The sequence below is a fragment of the Scardinius erythrophthalmus genome (genome assembly GCF_964197995.2).
Source record: "Scardinius erythrophthalmus genome assembly, chromosome: 22".
NCBI classification, from domain to species: Eukaryota; Metazoa; Chordata; class Actinopteri; order Cypriniformes; family Leuciscidae; genus Scardinius; species Scardinius erythrophthalmus.
This window is the reverse complement of record NC_138242.1, coordinates 7,646,432-7,667,081: the sequence shown is the minus strand read 5'-3', so window position 1 is coordinate 7,667,081 and position 20,650 is coordinate 7,646,432. Positions and strand designations below refer to the sequence as shown.

Genomic DNA, 20,650 nt, shown 5'->3' with positions numbered 1-20,650 from the left:
TGTTCGCGTAGGGGAACAAGGGCTGCCTCGACGACCTTCGTGAAGACGCGAGGAGACAGGGCTAGCCCGTCCTCTTTTTTGAAGGGAGCGGTTCAAGACGCGCAGGTCCAGGATTGGTCGTAACCCACCGGATTCTTCGGTACAATAAAGTAGGGGCTGTAAAACCCAGACTTCATTTCGGCTGGAGGGACAGTCTGGATCGCACCCTTCGCCAGTAGGGTAGCGACCTCCGCTCTTATGACGGGGCATTGCTACCGGCCATAATGAGTGGATTCCCCTGAGGCGGGGAGGAGACCACGCGAACTGAATCACGTAGCCGAGCCTGATGGTTCTCCGACCCGGCGGGACAGTCCGGAAAGCTCTAGCCAGGCCTCCAGAAACTGCGCCAGCGGGGTTATTCGAACCACAGACGTACCGTCGGGGGTGCAGCGAGGCGGAATGACCGGCCCAGGCGTGGGTGGCATAGCGGCCCGGTGCGGGGGCACGGCCATAAACCGCGTCCTGCCAGAGGAGGCCAGGGGAGGACCAGCGTCCCACGGGGGCGTGCTCTGGCAGGGGTCTGGCGACAGAGGGGGATGAGAGGAGCGTGGCCCGTGGGCGGCGCGTGCTGTCATCCACAGCCTCTTGGGGCTCAGAGAAAGAGCATTAGTTCTTTTGTAGAGATCTTCACCCAGCCCTCAAGCGGGGGAAGGAGTGATCCTGCTACCAGCTCCTGAAGAACTGAGCCCTAACTCCAAGCTGCCTGTCTCAGGTTTTGTGCTGCTCAGCCAGGTGTTAGCCGGCTAAGGGGCAGAGACAGGCGGTGCCAGCCTCCAGCGACCCCCTTGTGCTCAGGCCAGTGAAGGCTCGAGGGGAGGAGCCGCAAGGAGGCGGCGTCGGTGCAGAAGCCTCAGTCTGCTTGTGGATTGATCGAAGACTGTTGGGCGCAGTCCTCAACCACCCCGCCGACCAGGCAGCCCGCCTCAAGGTGCTGCTTAGGCTGGCGTGGCAGTCTAAGGGGCGGAGACGGGCAGCGCCGCCCTCCTGCGGCTTCCTCCTGCTCAGGTCCGTTTGCAGGCCAGAGGGGAGCAGCCGCATGGATGGGGGCTTGGCGGGAAGCAGACTGAGGAGGCCGCACGGATGGATGACCATCGGTGCCGGACCCGAGTCTGCTTCAGGTGGTCGAAGCCACACCGCCAAAGAGCTCAGCCTGGGACATGGGGGAGCTGAGAAAATGAATTCTCAGACCCTGCCACATCAACCTGGCTAAGCCCATGTCTGGACCACATAGTGGACATCACCTGACTTAGGATCACGCAGGTACCGATGTCGCCCGAGAGCGAGGTCAGTAGTGTGCGTGGCGGAACAACCAGGCCGGGCATGGGAGGCATAGCGTCCCAGCATAGGGGCGTGGTTAGAATTTCCGCGTTCTGCCAGGGTTGGCCAGGGAAGGACTAGCGTTCCACTGCGGCCGGTTCGACAGAACTTCCGGGACAGCACTGCATCGAAGGCGCAGGCGACACACAGCACTGCATGACCATGCCACTATAGTGACAGGGAACATACAGACCATGATCGCCGTGCGATCGAAAGCAGCGAAGGCGGAGGACACCCGCGGGCCGCGAAAGTCACGTGGAGTTTCGCGCAGCGCAGGTGTCCTGATGCACGTCCGGGAGAAGCTTACAGCGCTCGGGGGGAGGGCGGGGCCACTCCAGCCGATGCTTTCAGCTGCCCGGGAAAGCATGGCTGACAGCTCTGGATCGGTCCCGGCAATGATGGCACTCCCGTGGGAGGCAACGCAGTCGAAACTTCATTTCCAGAGGAATCAAGCCCGCCTTGTGATGCTGTGAGTGCATGGTCTGCGATGTGGAGGGGGGTGTGGCCCGAGGAATTGACTCGTCGGTTGTTGTGCCACACCAAACCCTCAGATCACCCTGGCCACCAGCCAAAGTATCCCTTCTCGAGGAAGAGATAAATTGGGGTGTGGCAGAGGGGACTCTACTCACATGGAGATCATTGAGTCTTGATCTATAAACATCGCGATGGTCATGTTCCCGCAATGAAAACATGACTCATCAACGAGCGCTGCCAAGCGTGATTAAGCCCAACACGCAAAACAGCGCTCGCGACCGTTAGGCAGATGACTGACGCACACACATCCAGAAAATACACGGGCGAACCGTCTTGAAAAAGACGTGCCGCGTGCAGCTCTTTTAGAGAGTGGAAAAGCTCAGCAGAGTGCTGAAGCACCCAGGGAGAAACACACTCACTGTCGGCAGATTACTGCACAAATCAGCAGCAGGAAATGCGATCTCGCTGGAAGCGCCGTCACACCAACACACTGAAGAGCCGCTCGTCTCGAAGAGATTTGAGATGACACTCAAAAGGCTTGTGGAGTGAAGTACTGAACTTGGCTCCGAAGCGAAAACATAGTCTGCATGTTGCTCGCGCACTTCCTTATATACCCCCTGCATGGGGCGGAGTTACGCTATGCAAATTCCGCAGACCCATGGCATTTCATTGCCATTGGCTCGTGTTTTAATACTCGAAGATGATAGGATTTCTAAGCGAAACCCCATTCGTCGTCATCCGACGTAACTCGGAGTGACAACGAAAGGGAACTTTTGATTAAACGTTTTTATTTTTTTATTTTTTATTTTTTTTTTATGTGTTTGTTTCTTGCCCTTCAGTTTAGTTTAGCCTTGATTGTTGCAGTTAGTCTCTTTGGTTACTGATTACGTTCAGCTGTCGTTCATTATGTTTCCCTTATTAACTCTGTGTATAAGTACTCCCAATTTTGTCCTGTTCCTTTTGGGTTATTGTCATTGCTTACATGTGGTTAATGTGTTTATTCTTCTGAGATTCTCCTGTGCAATTCTGTTCATGGATAAAAGACTGTATCACGAAGACACTCATTCGAGTTCGATTCAACCATACAAGGATGAGACCCTTAAACAGCTTTTCTGGAGTGATTCTTGGACAGATGCTGCAGATGAGGGAGAAGCACCGTCCCTTCGAAGAGTTCGTGGCGTATGCCTAATGGGTTTGCGGAGGAAGACGGCATCAACTCCGACTCCCCAGGACTTTCAACACTTTCAGCAGCCATCTCCCTGTCCGCTCCAGATATGGCTTGTCGTCCCAGCCCGGAGAGTCCTGGACAGCAAGAGAAAACCTCCGCCACAGACCTGATGACAATGCCTAAGCCCGGTACGGAACTAGAGCCTGAACCAGAACCTGCCACAGACCACGAGCATGAGCCCCATCCAACCACAGAGTCAGAGCAAGCCAAAGAGTTCGTCCCATAGACAGTGCCAGTTTCCATATCTGTCCCTAGGCTGGAGCATATCGCCAGGTCCATCACAAAGAAAGTGCCGTTCGAACAGTCCACACCAGGGCCAGATGAGGATCACTGACTCATTGAATTTACAGCGGAGACAACTCCCACCCTCTCCCGCACCCCTCAAACTCTCTCCTTTTCTGGTAAAGCTAGCTATGATTCTTGACAACCCAGTCCCGCCCACCCATTTTCCTACCCCCTTATTCCTGCATTCTATGCTGGTTCCTTTCAGTCCCCTTGCACTGACCTGTCCCACTGGTACCTCGCAGCTCCTTGACTTCGTCTTCGGCGCTGACTCCTGCAAGCTCTTTGGCTTCGCCTCGGGCTCCTTCACCACCTGTGTGGCTCGGTGAAGTGGATACCTTGGCTACACCTCAGGCATCCAGGCACCTTATTCCACCGCGACCTGTCAACCCTTTAGCTCCGCCGTGGTCTGCCATCACTCAGGCTCCACCGGGCACCCTCGTCCCTCCGGCAACACCTTGGTCTTTCGTCATACTGGTTTTGCCAAAAACTTCCAGATCTCCAGCTGCGCCTCAGCAATCCACCCTGTCAGCTCCACCCGGTTCCTCCTTCCATCTGGTTTCGCCTTGGTCCTCACTCCCTTGCATGTCGCCCTTTTCTGCCAAGCCCATGCCTCTGCCTTGGAGGATTGGATTCAGCCCTACAACTGCGACACAAATGTTATATTAATGTTACTGGAAGAATATTTTTTTTTTATATTACTTTAAAAGAACCTATGCAGAATGTTGGGGGAGTTCTGAGGTGTTCAAATAAATATGTAAGGTACACTATACAGTAATGTCTGCCAGTCATGGCAAAATAAACAGGCAGGGTTATCAGGACCCCAGAATAAAGTGGAGGATAACCCTGCTCATTGCCAAGTTTGAAAAGATGCATTTTCGAATTAATACTGTCCTCCATAAGTCATTTTTGTTGTAGCATTTGAAGTCACAAGATAATGCCTCTATTGATATTAAAAAAGAGAGAGAGAGCCCATAGTGACATGAAAGAAGTACCGGTATGTTGCCAAGGACGACGATGAAAATAATCCAGTTTAGTAGTCATTAAATAAAAATATTTGGTTAAACTTTATAATTAGGTGACATTGTTAGAGTGTAATTACACAATTAAGTACTGAGTAATATTAATTAACTAAATGTACTTAATAATAGGGTTATGGTTTGGTTCAGAGTTAGTTTTGTTAGCCTAGTAATTATGCATATATTTGTTGTATTTTCGTATTTTCCATTCACCACTTTAGAAGTTAACCCAGATATGACTTCCACGTCTGAGAACCATGGAAATGTGAAAAGAAAGGTTCAATTGACCAAACAGAATTTATTATTCCAAAAAGTATTACATATGGACACATGGTAATAAATAATAAATGAAATTACAATGAAAATGTATTTGTCAAGTCAAGTCAAGTCAGCTTCATTTATATAGCGCTTTTAACAATGTAGATTGTTTCAAAGCAGCTTTACATAGATAAGTGTATAATTTAAGGTAACATTTAATTAATGTGTTTGGTTTCTGTGCTTCAGTTACATTATTCACAGTCTTTAAACAGAGTTTAAAGTTAAAGTTTCCTGTTGTACGACTTGTTCTAAAGATGTTAAATTCTCATTGCCCAACTATTCTTGTTTTAGATGGACGACATTGATGCCATGTTCAGCGACATGCTGCAGGAGATGGATCTCCTAACGCAGGTAAGTTTCCTATGGATACGTCTCATATCCTCCAGACAAACAACCTAGCTAATCAGTGCAAAATAATAATAATAATATTAATGATGATTATTAAATATGGAAATAGCTTCATAAATAGTAACATTTCTAACATGAAGCTTTCCCCAAATTTTCATTTTATGTTTATGGTCACTTCAACAGAAGACAAAAGTTATCTCCCATTCAAAAAATGACAATGGTCATTTTTATTCAGTTCCAGTAATAAGATGTGATGACTTTTCTCTTTATGCAGTATAACTAATGACCTACATGTGAGCCAGCAGTTGCAAATCATTTGAACCCAAAATAGGGAACAAAAGCAGGAAGCACGCATACAGTATTAACACTGATATATACAGGGGTTGGGCAATGAAACTGAAACACCAATACACCATCAGTTTGTCTTGGGAATGACAGATATAAGTCCTGCTCAGTGGCTAGAGGGATTTTGAGCCATTCCTCTTCCAGAACAGTGGCCGGGTCATTATGTGATGCTGGTGGAAGAAAATTTTTTTTTGCTCCTCCAAAACACCCTAAAGTGGCTCAAAAATATGTAGATCTGGTAAATGTGCAGGCCATGGGAGATGTTCAACTTCACTTTCATGCTTATCAAACCATTCTGTCACAAGTCTTGATGTGTGTATTGGTGCATCATGCTGATACACGGCACACATTCAGGGTACAATGTTTGAACCATAAGGTGCACATGGTCCTCCAGAATGTTTCAGTCGTCCCTGGAATTGACACGCCCATCAAGCACAGTAGGGAATTACATGATTATCGCAGCCCAAACCATCACTGATCCACTGCCGTGCTTCACTCTGGGCAGAAACAGTCTGGGTGTAAAGCCTCTTTGGGGCTTCTCCCCACCATAACTCCCACAGATGTGGGAAAGACAGTGAACGTGGACTCATCAGTAAACAATACATGTTTCACATTGTCCACAGATAAAGATGTGCACTGTTGGCACAAATTAAACCGACATTTGGCATTGGCACGAGTGACCAAAGGTTTGGCTATAGCAGCCCGACCATAAATATTGACTCTGTTGCCTCGAAACTAAAAGTTTCAGGTGCGCATTTACTTCTGCAGTGAGTTGGGCAGCTGTGGTTTAATGTTTTTTGAATACAACCCAGGTTAGTACCTGGACATCCCTTTCAGACAGCTTCCTCTTGCGTCGACAGTTACTCCTGTTGGATGTAGTTCGTTCTACGTGGTGGTATGCCGACATTACTCTGGATACTATTGCTCTCGATACACCAAAGACTTGCTGTCCTGGTCACAGATGAGCCAGAGAGATGCACACCAACAATTTGTCCTCTTATGAAATCTGATATGTATCCCATTATGTTGTGTGGATTGCAATATTTTATGGACAGCTGTGCTATAGCTCTGCTAATTCAAACTTCACACTCTGCTTTTACTGATGAAATGTAAAATCTGTAAAGATTAGCAACCAGGCCACGCATATCTAGTGTGATGCCACATTTACGCACATCTCTGTATGCCACATTTACATGCTAATATGATGACAGTTGCTTTGCTGTTATTTCTGTTATTTCAAAAATAGCTTCCATATTTGTTATCTATCATTTGCCTTGTTCCTCATTTGTCTTTTCACAGAGTTTGGGAGCAGAAGCAGAGTCTGCACCTTTGTCTAAACCTCCCTCCATTCCTGCCCCCCAAGAAATGAACTTTTCCATTGGTTTTACAGATTTGAATGGTAAACAAAATTTCAACCTAATATTTTTCACCAGTGTCTGCTTTCTTACCACGTTATTTCACCTAAAAGTTTCAATTCATCAACTGAGTTGAAAAATTTGTGAGAAAATTAGCGATTAATTAACCATAAAATTGCTTCAAAGTATGGCTGATGGCAGCTCAAAGGTGCACAGATAGGGCTGTTTGAAGTGGAGAATGTTTATCTATGTTATGTCTGCAATTTAGTCCTGAATAACCCACTTATTGACCTCATCAAGCTCAAAAGTTCAACTCTGTTACAGGCAAAATAAAAAACACAAGAAGATTAACTGTAAATATACTGTAAAAAGTGGCAGCCTGCAATTTTTACCTGCTATTAAAAAACTATTTATATTTCTACCTGATTTAACCCGTACATTTGTTTTGTTGGTATAAATGAATGTATATAGGTTTGTTCAGTGATGTTAAATAATATTTTTTGATTTAGATTCAATTAAATTAGGCAGTAAATATGTAATTATTATTGTGATACATCAACCTTGGATTGGGGGAACTAGTTTAGAATCACTGATATGATGTTTTGTTTTGGGGTGGACCTTCATGCTTACTTTTTTCCCCCTAAAAAAATGTACATTCTCGTACAAATCACATCGTACAAATTCATATGAAATTGCCATCTCGCAATTACTGTACTGTAGTTACTGTAGATTGTAATTTCTTGTTCATCCCCCATCTTTGGGCGCTCTGTATGTTGTCAACAATGCGATGCTTTTGTTTCACATTGTCACCCTATATGTTTCTCTAAAGCATCCCTGCATGAGATGGAAGACAATGACTTAGATGCCTTGATGGCTGACCTGGTGGCAGATATCAGTGCCACGGAGGAAAAGTTTGCCACAGACAGAGATACGTCAAAGGGGTCAGCTCCATTTGCCCCAATACCCGTACAGCCTCAGAGTAACTTTGGCCTTCCAGTGTCAACTGACACCTCAAAACCTGCAACTTCCTCCAACTCTATTGCAGCTCCGCCTCTACCACCCGCCTCTAAACCATCAAAAGTAAGTATCATTATGAATGGACCGCACACCCACAGGCCTCATGTGGTTAACACATCTTTAGCTGAAGGTTACAGAGTTTATTTTAAAACCAGGCCAAACAACAGATGTGAACAGATATGATGGAATTTAAGTGCAGCCAACGCTGTAAAACTGCATTAACTTTATGAAGTATGAACCCTGTCTACAATTTCCATCTCTACTCTGCATGTAAAAAAAGCCCAACCATAAAATGTAATCACCCTCATGATTGCAACGTTAGCTCAGCCGGATATTCACTGAATGTTATTTTATGTCTAGTGCTTGAAGGAATGTACAGAAGGAGACGGCTTTCTAATGTAGATCAGCTCTGTTTCACAACCTTAAGTGAGATGCCAACCTAACAAGCACATTAAAGCATTACAGACATACTCCCGATGCAAAGGCTGTTTAACAAGTTGGGCAGAATAATTATATTGTCTTCTCAGCAAGAATTGTGTACATCCTAGAATGCCTTGCAACATGCTATTACGAGGAGCGTTCTAAATGAGTAATTTATGATGTTCCATTTCAGTTAAGGTACACAATGCTCTCCTACTTCTGTCATTTTTAGATTTAATCTGTAGAATCAGAGTAAGCCTTATATTTCCCATATGTAGAGCCTTTTTACGCCACATTGATTTCATGAAACCTTAATTAAGATCAGAATCAGATCACTCCAAAAATCATTGATATGTATTGTTATGTCTGAGGTAATTATCATTTTGTATCCCCCCAGGAAGAACAAGAGGAACAGATCAAAGCAGATAAAATCAAGCTTGCTTTGGAGAAGTTAAAGGAGGCCAAAGTGAAAAAGGTAAGCGATGCAGTCGTTTTAATATTTTTTTTTAAATCTTGAATGCACTTCAGTGGTTTTAAGAATATTATTCAGTGCATTTCTAAAACAGCTGGAGACAAGAATGTGAGTCATTTAACTACAAAAATATAGGCGCTTTTCATGGCATCGTTCAATGCTGTGCGGTAGGAATGACTGGCTGTGTAAGGTGGTCTGGGTGAGAAGACATCCACCACATTGATCTATTTCTAAAACAGATTAATGTCAATGATATCATGGCATTCTAAAACATGCTGTACACAGGAACCTGCTGCACGCTTGTTCAGACATTTGTTCATGCACAACCTCATGTAAGCCCAAAGAGGCCTTACATAGAACATCCCCATCATCCAAGATGTTCATGTCTTTCTTTCTTCATTCGAAAAGAAATTAAGGTTTTTGAGGAAAACATTCCAGGATTTTTCTCTATATAGTGGACTTCAATGAGGTACAATGGTTTGAAGGTCCAAACTGCAGTTTCAATGCTGCTTCAAAAAGCTCTACACGATCTCAGCCGAGGAATAAGGGTCTGATCTAGCGAAACAATCGGTCATTTTCAAAAAAAAAATAAACATTTATGTACTTTTTAACCACAAATGCTCATCTTGCACTAGCTCTCCGATGCGCCACGTGTTACGTAATCACGTTGAAAGGTCATGCGTGACATAGGCGGATGTACCGACCTAGTGTTTACAAGGCGAACGTGCAAAGACTAAGTAAAATGCAATTTACAAAAAAATTCAATAAATAAAAGGTAAAACAACGATGTCGGATGATTTTGAAGTTGGAGGAGAAAATGTACCTACCCTAACTTTTTTAACTGGAACACGCGTGACCTTTCAACGTGATTACGTAATGTGTGGCGCATCACAGAGCTAGTGCAAGACTAGCATTTGTGGTTAAAAAGTATATATATGTTTTTTTAGAAAATTACCTATCGTTTCGCTAGATAAGACCCTTATTCCTCTGCTGGGGTTGTGTAGAATTGTGAAGCTGCATTGAAACTGCAATTTGGACCGTCAAACCCCTGTACACCACTGAAGTCCACTATATGGAGAAAAATCCTGGAATATTTTCCTCAAGAACCTTCATTTCTTTCCGACTAACCAAAGAAAGACATGAAAATCTTGGATGACATGGGGCTAACATGTTCAGCGACATGCTGCAGGAGATGGATCTCCTAACGCAGGTAAGTTAATTATCAGGAAATTTTAATGCTGAAGTGAACTAATCCTTTAAGAAAAATCCCACGACATCCTAGACATCAATAAGAATAGGTAGAGACTTTCACTGAGGTCAAACACTTCTCAGATGTTTCTCCTGAGAAAAGGAGAAACCCTAACCCATACCATAGTACCACAATTGTCTAATTCATTTGAAAATAGATATCAACAATGTCTCAAACTGTATTTAGATTTGCTAAAGTATACTATCAAGAGAACTCACACATTTCTAATCAAGATTGTTCCAAGTTCAATGTTGTAATACTGGAGACTAGATTCGGGCTCAACTCTTTTCAGGTCTCTGTTTTGACCAGGCTTGGTTCCAATAATTGGAATAGAATAAAAAAAAGTATTATTAATACTATTAATAAAATACTATAAATATATTATGCTGCTTTACATTGTGTTAATGCATTACTATTTTAACGTCCTATTTCTGCCCCATGCAGAGTGAATCCAGCATTTATATGTAGATGTCACTTCCGAAACTTTGCGGCACACAACTGGCTATCGGTCCTCTTAATTGCCTGAAAAACAATAGTTTTATTCAATGGATTATATAGGCTGTAGACTCGAAAGTGAACCAAGACTGTTCCCTTACAATCACTTAAACGCTGTCTCTTTATCAGTTCATCCCGATCTCACAAAGTTCCTTTATAATCAATGAAGCTGCCAACAACGCACAATTACACTGTGTTTACATTTTGTTTGTTGATGAGAAGTTTAGCGAGCCTGCATTGGCATTGAATAAAAACTCTGACGATTTCAGTGAGTTCTAACTCAACCCTCTTCAGGGGCCAATTGTGTAAACTTAGATGATAAGTGAAGACTGTGTCTTAAGAACTAGTCTGACCTACTAGCAATTAGTTAGGGCAAATCAGTCTTACTTTTGAGATTCAAATTAGACCAATCTACCTTTTTATGTAACTGACTTAAAAAAAAAGTTATGACCACTCTTGAAGAAAAAAATTAGATGCCTAACTTGTAAGACTAATCTAAGCAGTTTATGCAACTGGCCACTCTCTTGACTTGGAATCAGCCTACTTCAGGTTTCGGTCTTGACTCGGACTCAACCCTCTTCTGGTCTCTGTCTTGACTGAGACACGACCCTCTTCAGGTCTCTGTCTTGACCCGGACTTGACCAACTTCAGATCTCTGTCCTGACTCGGACTTGACATTCTTCTGGTGTCTTTATTGACTTGGACTCAATTATTTTTCACTTCTCGGTCTTGACTCGGATTCAACTCACTTTTGTGACCCACTTGTCACAACCCACTTGTCTTGACTTGGACTCGACCCTCTTCAGGTCTTGGTCTTGATTTGAACTTAACCATCTTCTGATCTCTGTCTAGACTCGGAATTTGCCCTCTTCAGGTCTTGTTCTTCACTCTGACTCAACCCCCTTCAGGTCTACATTTTGATTTGGACTCGACTTTCTTCAGGTCTCTGTCTTAACTTTTGACCCTCTCAATGTCTCTGACTCAATCTACTCTCCACCTTGAGTCAAAAGAGCTGATGTCAGTTACATACAGTAACTATCCAAATTGTTGTTAGAAACTTGTTGTTAGAAGTGTATTTGGACATAATTGTCCCATTTGTTGTTAGAATCGTAGTATATGTCAATGACTGCAAAATATGTGTCTATTTTTATGTCTTATAAGGAATATTAGGATAAACATCTGAATCTCATAAAGCCTAAATGACCTCTTCAGCAATAAAAGAACAAGCTTTGCACAATAATTGTTTCCACTTAAATGTAACTTTTTTACAATAAGCTGTCAGTCGCTTTCTTCTCAATAGATTAGTATATTAGTACACTAAATAGTGTGTCATGGGTCAGCCTGCTCTAAAAGGTCTGGTTGTAGGCTACATGACCCACACTGACTTAATGTTACAGCTGAGTGATAAAGTTGGTTACTTAAAGTGCTCAAAGTGCACTGACTCACACCAATATGTTGTAATAATGGTTATAAGGACGGATTTAACGTTGCAACTATAACTGCAACAATGTGAGACTTTAGAATGAGCTTAACTGATTGCTGATATTCAAGGATATCCTTCTGCAGTTCACATGCCATTATCAGAGCGTATCTGTCTGTAAGACCATTCATATCACTGTCTTCCAAACATCTGTGCACAGACCCTGTTGAAAGCACAAGCATGGCTTGTCACCAGCATGTGATTATGCTGGTGTTCCCACCAGGCTTCAACTAGTTTGTTTAGCCAGAAGTTCCACTTTGCAGAATATTCTGGACAAGAACTGCTCACTTAAACTGGATGAAACCATCTGACCAATATACAATATAAAGCATCAAAACCAAATGTGGTTATCCTGCTAATTGAGTTTAACCTTGTGATTTATCATTTGTTGTGATAGCTGGTCGTGAAAGTGGAGATTATGGATGGCAGCTCAAAGACTCTGATGGTGGATGAGAGACAAACAGTCAGAGAGGTGATGGACCAGCTGTTTGAGAAGACACACTGTGACTGCAATGTGGACTGGTGTGTGTGCGAGACCAACCCTGACTTACAGACTGGTGAGTATTATCCATGTACACACACACACACACACACACACACACACACACACACACACACACACACACACACACACACACACACACACACACACACACACACACACACACACACACACACACACACACACACACACACACACACACACACACACACACACACACACACACACACACACACACACACACACACACACACACACACACACACACACACACACACACACACACACACCTACATGTCCATTCAGTCATCATCAGCTTTAAAGGACTGGATTTTGCGAAGATGATGAAGTGTGTTTTCATTGGCGTGCTGACAGGCAAGCTCCGGTGAGCTCACAGTACAAAGCTGACGTACCACCATACACATTTACTCTCACACACCAAACGACAGGTGGGTTTAATTTACTGTCCCAGACACTGTCACTCAACCTCCCTATCATGAGGAAATACAGTCCTAATGATCGAAATCCCTCTTTACTCTTTCTCCATCTGCTGTGAGGCTTCATCTACAGCCATTATGTTTGCTGTCTGGTTGCCAAATTTTAGATGAATAGACTTAGACGAGACTGGATTTTTCTGGCTATTCCATTTGTTTCCCTTATAAGATAAAAAATAAAAAAAGATTAAAAGATTAAAAATAAAAAAAAACTGTACTTGGAGATAATATACTATTATTGAAATACAAGGCCACTTCAGTGTACTTAAAGAGAGTACACTTTCATATTTATTAATACACTTAACAAGTGCACTTTGTAATAATTTCAAATTAAAAGTTTTATTTTAAAGTCCTTTTAAATCAGTATGTTTTAATAATCTTTTGTCATTAAAGAAGCATGCTTTACGCTTATTTTGGATTTACTGACTAACATACTAAAACACATGTAAAGTACTTGGTTATAATTTTAACTGCAGAGTCGTATTTGATATTACCGTACATTAATACAATGGGTCCAAGTCAATGGGGCCCATCAACTGTTTATTTACACACATTCTTCAAAATAGTAAAAACTTCAATGAATTAAAAACATAATAATTTAAATGTACTTTAAAGTAAATCTTTCATTTTGACTTTATTATAACGTGCACTTTTTAAAAGTTTAGAAAGAGTCATTAAAGTGTAGGCTACTCTCTTTAAGTAAACCTTTTTATTATTTTATCAGTATTGTAATTTTAAAGTACTAAAGTACAGTTTTTTTTTTAAATATACTTTTAAGATTTGAAGTATGCTACAAGTGCACATTCAATGCAATTAAGAACATATGGGTGAGTGATGTAAAAAAAAGACCACTAATCTTAATATTGTGGGCGGTGCGCCTCCTCTTTAAAAACAAGTGGCCTAGGCAAAAGAGTGTGAGGCAACTAAACAAACATTTCCAAAACAGAGTCAATGTTTAACTATGTTAAATATCTTGGAAATTTGTTACACCCAAGTTAATTTTAGAGAAGTATCATCCTCGCATGATGATGTTTCCTACAGTGAGTGACTTATAATCATGAGAAAAGTACTGATGCCAGAACATCTGAACAGCTCTGACACACACAGTATCCACCTTATTTTTAATGTAAGAGTGAGCACTGACACTTTTGTAAATTGAATGTGTCTGGCTTCTGGTGTCATTGTTACGTCTGTTTAGACAGGAACATAGTGTCGGCCCAGATTCAGGCCACATCTGGTACATGTGGATTCCACTATTTTCTGGACACTATTTTGCTGTCTGGGCTCTGAGTTTAAGTTTGGTTTTAAATCATGATCTTGTTTAATTTGTTCCCTGTTCAGTAGCTCATCAGTTACCATGTGTTCCACCTGTGTCTAGTTAATCATCTCGTTTAGTCCCTAGTGTTTCTCTGTGTATTTATAGTCCTGTGTTTGTTTCAGTCTTTCTCAGATCTCATCTGTTATAAGCAGTTGTTCTGTTCATTGCGTTTTTGATCCTGATATCCTGATGAAGTGTAATTTTGAGCTTGATTTGATTAAAGCACTGCTTGTGAATAAATTCCGCCTTTAATTTGCATCTTTGAGTCAACCTTATGCTGACAGTCATCCACTTCCAGTAATTATTTGGCTGTATAAGGCTATGTCTATATTAATCCAGATACATTTGAAAACGGTGTTTTCGTTTCAAAACGTTTTCCATCCAAACTAGCATTTTCAAGTGTTTTCCAAAAGTTTAAGTTACGCTAATTTCCCCTTACTGCACATGCGTAAAACCTCATAAAGCTCACTGAGATGATACAGACAGAACAGATATCATAGTTATCACACTACTCTTCTGGTAGGGTCATTTTATTTAGCTAAATATCTCATCATTCACTGATGCATCCAGGTCACGCTCAATCACCGTTATATTTGTGTTCTACAATGCATTTGCTCTTATATTTTGCTTTTGCCGTAGGACAGCGATTGTGAGTAAATTTTCATCTTTGCAGGATTGTGATATGAAGAGTAAGCAATTACAGTAACATCCTTAGCAACAGTGTGACAGTGAATAGCACATAACAGGCACAATACCAGTATAAATATAGATACCTATCGGTTCAATATGTGTCACTTGACTAAACATACGTCATTGTTTTCAAAGACCTCAGTTTTCACAGTCCACACTACAATGCGAAAACGCCATTTTCAAATTTATCCACTTGGGAACGCGTTTTCAAAAAGCTACGTTTTTGCAGGTCAAAAACAATGTCTCAGTGTTTCTCAGAAAGACCAAAACGGAGAGAAGTTGCAGTTATACAGTAGTTGCAACTTCAAATGGACAAGGCCTAAAACAACTTGTTTCTGCTTGATATTGCAAACAGTTTTACAGTTTACTGTGCTTTGTTTTTTCCACCACTATACTCCCATCCGTTAGTGTGCTCTCATCAAGTTGAAGGACAGGAAATCATATATATGCTCAGGGAAAATAGCTTCCATATTACCCACACTTAATTGAATTGAATTGATTTTTTTTTAATCAGTATATGCAGTCTTTAACAGACAGACAACATAGTACCTATAAGACCACAAAGTCTAGTTTGGCATCAAAGCACCGGTAGCTGCATACAGTAAAACCTCCCCTTTGGTTAATAAGTTTAAGATAATCATTACTCAAGTTTTTTTTATACATATTTTTTATAAATATATATATATATATATATTGCTTTTATATTAATACTTTCAGCTTCAAACCAATAGTCAAGTTAAAGTCAAGTGAAGCTATAACATCTTAAAAAGGACGTGAAGGGTGGGAGAACAGGGTTGCATTGACAATCCAACACAATGGGCAGCACATTGAACATTTTATAAGTGGTCAGAAACTTGTAAATAACTCATGAACGAATAAAGTTACGCTGAAACCAAGCACACCATTGTTTTTCTTGTGACATTACCAATAAGTTTGATGTGTCACATGGCCCTCTTCCTATTGAAAAAACAAAAGTTGTATCCAAGATGGCCGACTTCTAAATGGCCACCATGGTCACCACCCATCTTGAGGAGTTTGCCCCCTCACATATACTAATGTGCCACAAACAGGACTTTAATATCACCAACCATTCCCATGTTATTACGGTGTATCCATATAAATGGCCCACCCTGTATATTATCAATGAAAACAAATATTTTTTTAAAAACATTTATTTATTTATTTATTTATTTATGCAATTAAAGTTAAACGTTCTTTAATGTATTTATGTATGTACAGTATGTATGTATTTCAACCATGACAACTCTCGAAATTTAAACTCTAAGAATGGAATGTACTATATGGACTAGATTTTCTATTTTTCAGCATGAGTAAAGGCTACTGTCGAAACATGCACAAACATACAGGAAATAGGATTCCCATGGCATTCTGCAGCTGAGCCAAGTCGGGATGGAAATAAATTGGTCACATAGATGAATTTAGGAGAACCACTCAGCTGCTCGGAAGAGTTTAATGATTGTTTCATATGTATGTATGTGTGCAATTAAATTTAAACATTGTTTTCCATCTTGTAGTTGGTAAGCTGTTAGGTAAACCCAAGATTGTTGGTATGTTCCTTGAGAACACACAAATATATACCTTTATTGTATTTCAATATGGCTTTGGATAAAAGTGTCTGTCAAATCAGTCTTTACACAAAGTGTTCATAACTTCAAAGGAGTAATATTGATTATCAATGTTTATTTATGAAAATAGGAAAATGCGGTATGGACAAAAAACAATGACATTTGAATTAAGTTTGACCTTTCCACAGAACGAGGGTTTGAGGACCATGAGAACCTAGTCGAGCCTCTTTCTACATGGACCAGGGACACTGAAAACAAAGTGGTTTTTCTTGAGAAAAAAGACAAATATGAAGTGTTCAGAAACCCTCAGGCAAGTATTTGGACGGCTATTTGAGCTTCTTGCCAATGCAATTTGAATTACAGCTCATGAAAATATCAAAGTAAAATACAAAAGCGCTTTAAATACTGCTTTCCCCTTACTGTATACTGTTTCACAGAAGTGACATTTCCAGTGCAAAAACTGCTCTCTGACTTCTCTATTTCTAGTTCAATGAAAAAATGAAACAGAAATTAGAAAAACAGTTAAACTCAGCATATTGACAGCTTTCTGTAATTGTAGAAGTCTAGAAGACTTCTTTGGTGTAGAGACTGTCTTCATGACCAACATGATTACTTAAACATGACATTTTGTTGAATGCTGATTAAAATGAAGCCCATTTCAATTTCTTTTACAGTTATTTTATATGTGGAAAAAGGATAAGAAATCTCTAATGGACATGAAAGAAAAAGACAAAGAACAACTTCTGGAGGTGTGTTTGCGTTTAACTTTTGATATAATTGAGAGATTTAATGTCAGCTTACCAATGTAGACATTTATCAAAATCATTTAATGGAGTCAGATTTAACGTCTTAACTGAAGCCATTTAACGAAATAATGTAGGTCTAAACAAGTCTGACCCAAACATGACAATGTTATCATCATATACTCACCCTTATGTCGTTCCAATGTGTGTCCTGCGGTAAATAGAAAATCGACATGGAATGACATGAGTGTAAGCGAATGATGAAAGTCTAAATGTCTGGTTCTGTTTTTCTGGGTATAGGAGAATTTTTGTGGAGCCTCCATCATTGTGCCTGACCTTGAGGGCATTCTGTATATGAAGGAGGATGGCAAGAAATCCTGGAAACAGCGCTACTTCCTACTTCGGGCCTCTGGATTGTATTACTCACCCAAAGGCAAGACAAAGGTCAGCTCAGGCAACACAGACAGTAAAACATACAGTGTATTTTGAGTTCAGGCAAATCCTCGCTTATTAAGCTCAATGTACATCAGTTTGCTTTTTGATTGAATACTTAATCACAACAGACCTAAATAATAACTGGCCTTGTGAAAATGTCAAGAAATGACATTTGTGTGCGTTATGGGGTTCTCTCTCCATCAGGCATCACGGGACCTTGTGTGCTTGGTGCAGTTCGACAATGTGAACGTCTACTACTGCAAAGAATACAGAAACAAATACAAAGCACCAACAGACCACTGCTTCATTCTCAAGGTACAGTTTTCTTATTATGCTAACCCACTCTCACTTTAACATTAATACAGAGTTTGGATCAGAAACATACAGTGGGACAAGGATCAATAAAGTAAAACATGAAAACAGCCCACCCTTGTAAAAAAAATAGAGTGCACTTAATTGGACTGAATGTGCTTTTTAGTGTACTTTACATCTTAAAAGTATATATATTTTTTAAACTGTACTTGCTGGTAATATAATATTAATGAAATAAACGCCTATTTAAGTGTACTCTTAAATGTTTCTTAACACACTTAAGTACACTTTTAAAAAAGTGAACTTTCCAATAATGTAAAATTAAAAGTTTTAGATCATGTTTAATAATCGATTGTCATGCTTTAAAGAAGTACACTTATCTTGATGTGTTGACTAACTTATAAAGCACATTTAAAGTTATATTTATATAATTATCATATATAATATAATTATAATTTTAACAGTAGTGTGTTATTCGGTATTACATTTAAAGTTAATATATTTTAAATGTACTAAATTGTGAATTCATCATTACAAATGTATAATTACAGATAAATTTAAATACATGAAATACAACATACAAGTTTAAATAGAAATAACATTAATATTTTTTAGTTGACCTTTAACGCTAAAAATTAGCTAAATGCCTTTAATAAAAATTTAAACCATAATACATTTAATTTAACTTGCAATTAAATGTCTGAAATATTACATTCAGGTTTACACTTTCATTTTTTCAAAGTGCATTATTTTTGTAATAAGTGTACTTCTTTTTATTGTTACATTTTTATATTAAAACCCAAACAAGGTTTTCATGGACATGGAGTACAAACAGTATAAACAGACAGGAGAACGATGGGAAGTTGTACTTGTTTTCCTGTTGTTTTTAATGTTGTTAAAATAATGCACAAAAATACAAATTTGATTCTGGACATAAAGTGAATTCTCATCATTCTCGCAACAAAATGCTGCTCTATCAGGCTAGTCATGGACATGAAAGCAGACATAAAAGACGTGAGGCTTAGAGCACAAGAATCTGTAAATTACATCCCTCTAAAAAGCACCCATTTCCCCTCTGCATGTAGTGGAGCAATAGTGTGATCAGGTTAGAGTTGATATTTCTGCAACCCTTCAAAATGCTCCGCTGGTCCAAAACTACACCCCCCAAATGATATTCCTATTAAGGGTACGTTTACACAACAAGATGTACTAAAAATGTAAAACTTTTTTCTTTGTACAAATGACAATGTTAACAAAATGATCCCCGTTCACACAGATCTGTCCCTTTTTACCTAATTTAAGAAAACGTCAAATCCTTTTAACACGAAAACCTCGAAAACATATCATCCTTGAGTCTGTTGTAAGGAACCTTTAATCTTTCATGATGAAAACTTTTAGATTGTGTTGATTTGTGTTATTCTTATAACCACTTGTGATGATGTCCATATGATCCCCCCCCCCCCCATTTCTTACTGTTAATATCTGTATCCTTTCATTTGCAAAAAAAAAGAAGAAAAAGTATAGACTAAACACTAATATGCATGCGCATGATGTCCTATTTTCACAGATTCACGTTTTTGTAGTTTATACGGAGATGATAATGGTGTCGTAACTTTGAAACCCGTTTTCAAATGTTTTCAGGCCAAAACACATAAGCCTTCCGTTTTTAGTTGAAAACAGTGTCGTGAAAACATCCCTTAAATTATTAAATGGCAAACCTAGTTTCGGGCCGGAGTGCAACCTCTGCTTTTTAAGTAATTTACCATAATAACAAGGTGTCTTTAAGTACTCCAGGCAGCAGGGGATTCATCTGATATTAACACACCATAAATCAGCTTGGTTCTCTTTCATACAGTAAGTGTTCACTCAAAGACCATTAAGCTCGTAGGCGTAACCCCCAAACCCTGCTAAACACAAATTGTACAATAATTATTTCAAGGTGTGTACTTCTTTTATGCCTGGTGCTCCCCCCAAAGATAAAAGCCAGTGTGTTGCATTTGAACGTCCAGAATGCAGGAAGTGGTTGGGAAAGCATCTTTTCCTGTTTAGCGTGCAGGGATGAGAGCTGACATTAACTGTGGCAACATGAAACATAAGGGATGAGGGTTTGAAGATTCACGAAAAGTGAGTATTTCTTAGATAGCAAGGGGCTAAATTCAAGAAACGGTACAGTATTTTCTAGTTTAAAAGTTTATACTAAACAGCATCCTAAAAAATATAACGGTAACACTGTATTTTACAGTGTCATTGTTACACGTTACATCTACTCGCTGTTACTAACAGTAAACTATGCATCTACTAAATGATTACGTGGAACTAACCATAAACTAAATCCTAATCCAAACCCTATAGCAAGTACACGTTATTATTATTACTTAATTCTTAATTGTATAATTACACTGCAACAACGGTACCTTAAAATAAAGTGTAATTAAAATAACTAATGTGTAAACTTTCTAGATCTGGTAAAGAACTTTGAATTCCTTAATTTGTATTTGTTCAGACAGGATCATTTTTATGCATGCATGGTGGTAGCAGTCTGATAAATATAACCAAAACCAATCAGAACTAGCAGTCTAAGAATGCTATCATGGTTCTCAAGCCTTTCCAAATGAATAATATAGTCTATAATTTGAACAAGACACTATGGTTTAGTAGCCAGCCTGCCACAAGTTGTAAAAGGTCAAAACATTTGTTTCTGGTTATTTTTTG

At 40.0% G+C, this 20,650-nt stretch overlaps 1 protein-coding gene across 1 annotated transcript in view; it reads left to right on the top strand.

Annotated features, from left to right (window-relative positions):
* Nucleotides 1-20,650, top strand: part of apbb1ip (amyloid beta (A4) precursor protein-binding, family B, member 1 interacting protein) — a 32,938-nt gene that overhangs the window by 8,156 nt on the left and 4,132 nt on the right. Inside the window, exons 2-10 of the mRNA XM_081352178.1 lie at nt 4,969-5,028; nt 6,670-6,769; nt 7,555-7,805; nt 8,560-8,637; nt 12,256-12,415; nt 16,637-16,758; nt 17,123-17,197; nt 17,492-17,635; nt 17,831-17,941. Of these exons, the coding sequence (XP_081208304.1) occupies nt 4,969-5,028; nt 6,670-6,769; nt 7,555-7,805; nt 8,560-8,637; nt 12,256-12,415; nt 16,637-16,758; nt 17,123-17,197; nt 17,492-17,635; nt 17,831-17,941 (1,101 nt within the window). The remainder of the gene's footprint in view (nt 1-4,968; nt 5,029-6,669; nt 6,770-7,554; nt 7,806-8,559; nt 8,638-12,255; nt 12,416-16,636; nt 16,759-17,122; nt 17,198-17,491; nt 17,636-17,830; nt 17,942-20,650) is intronic.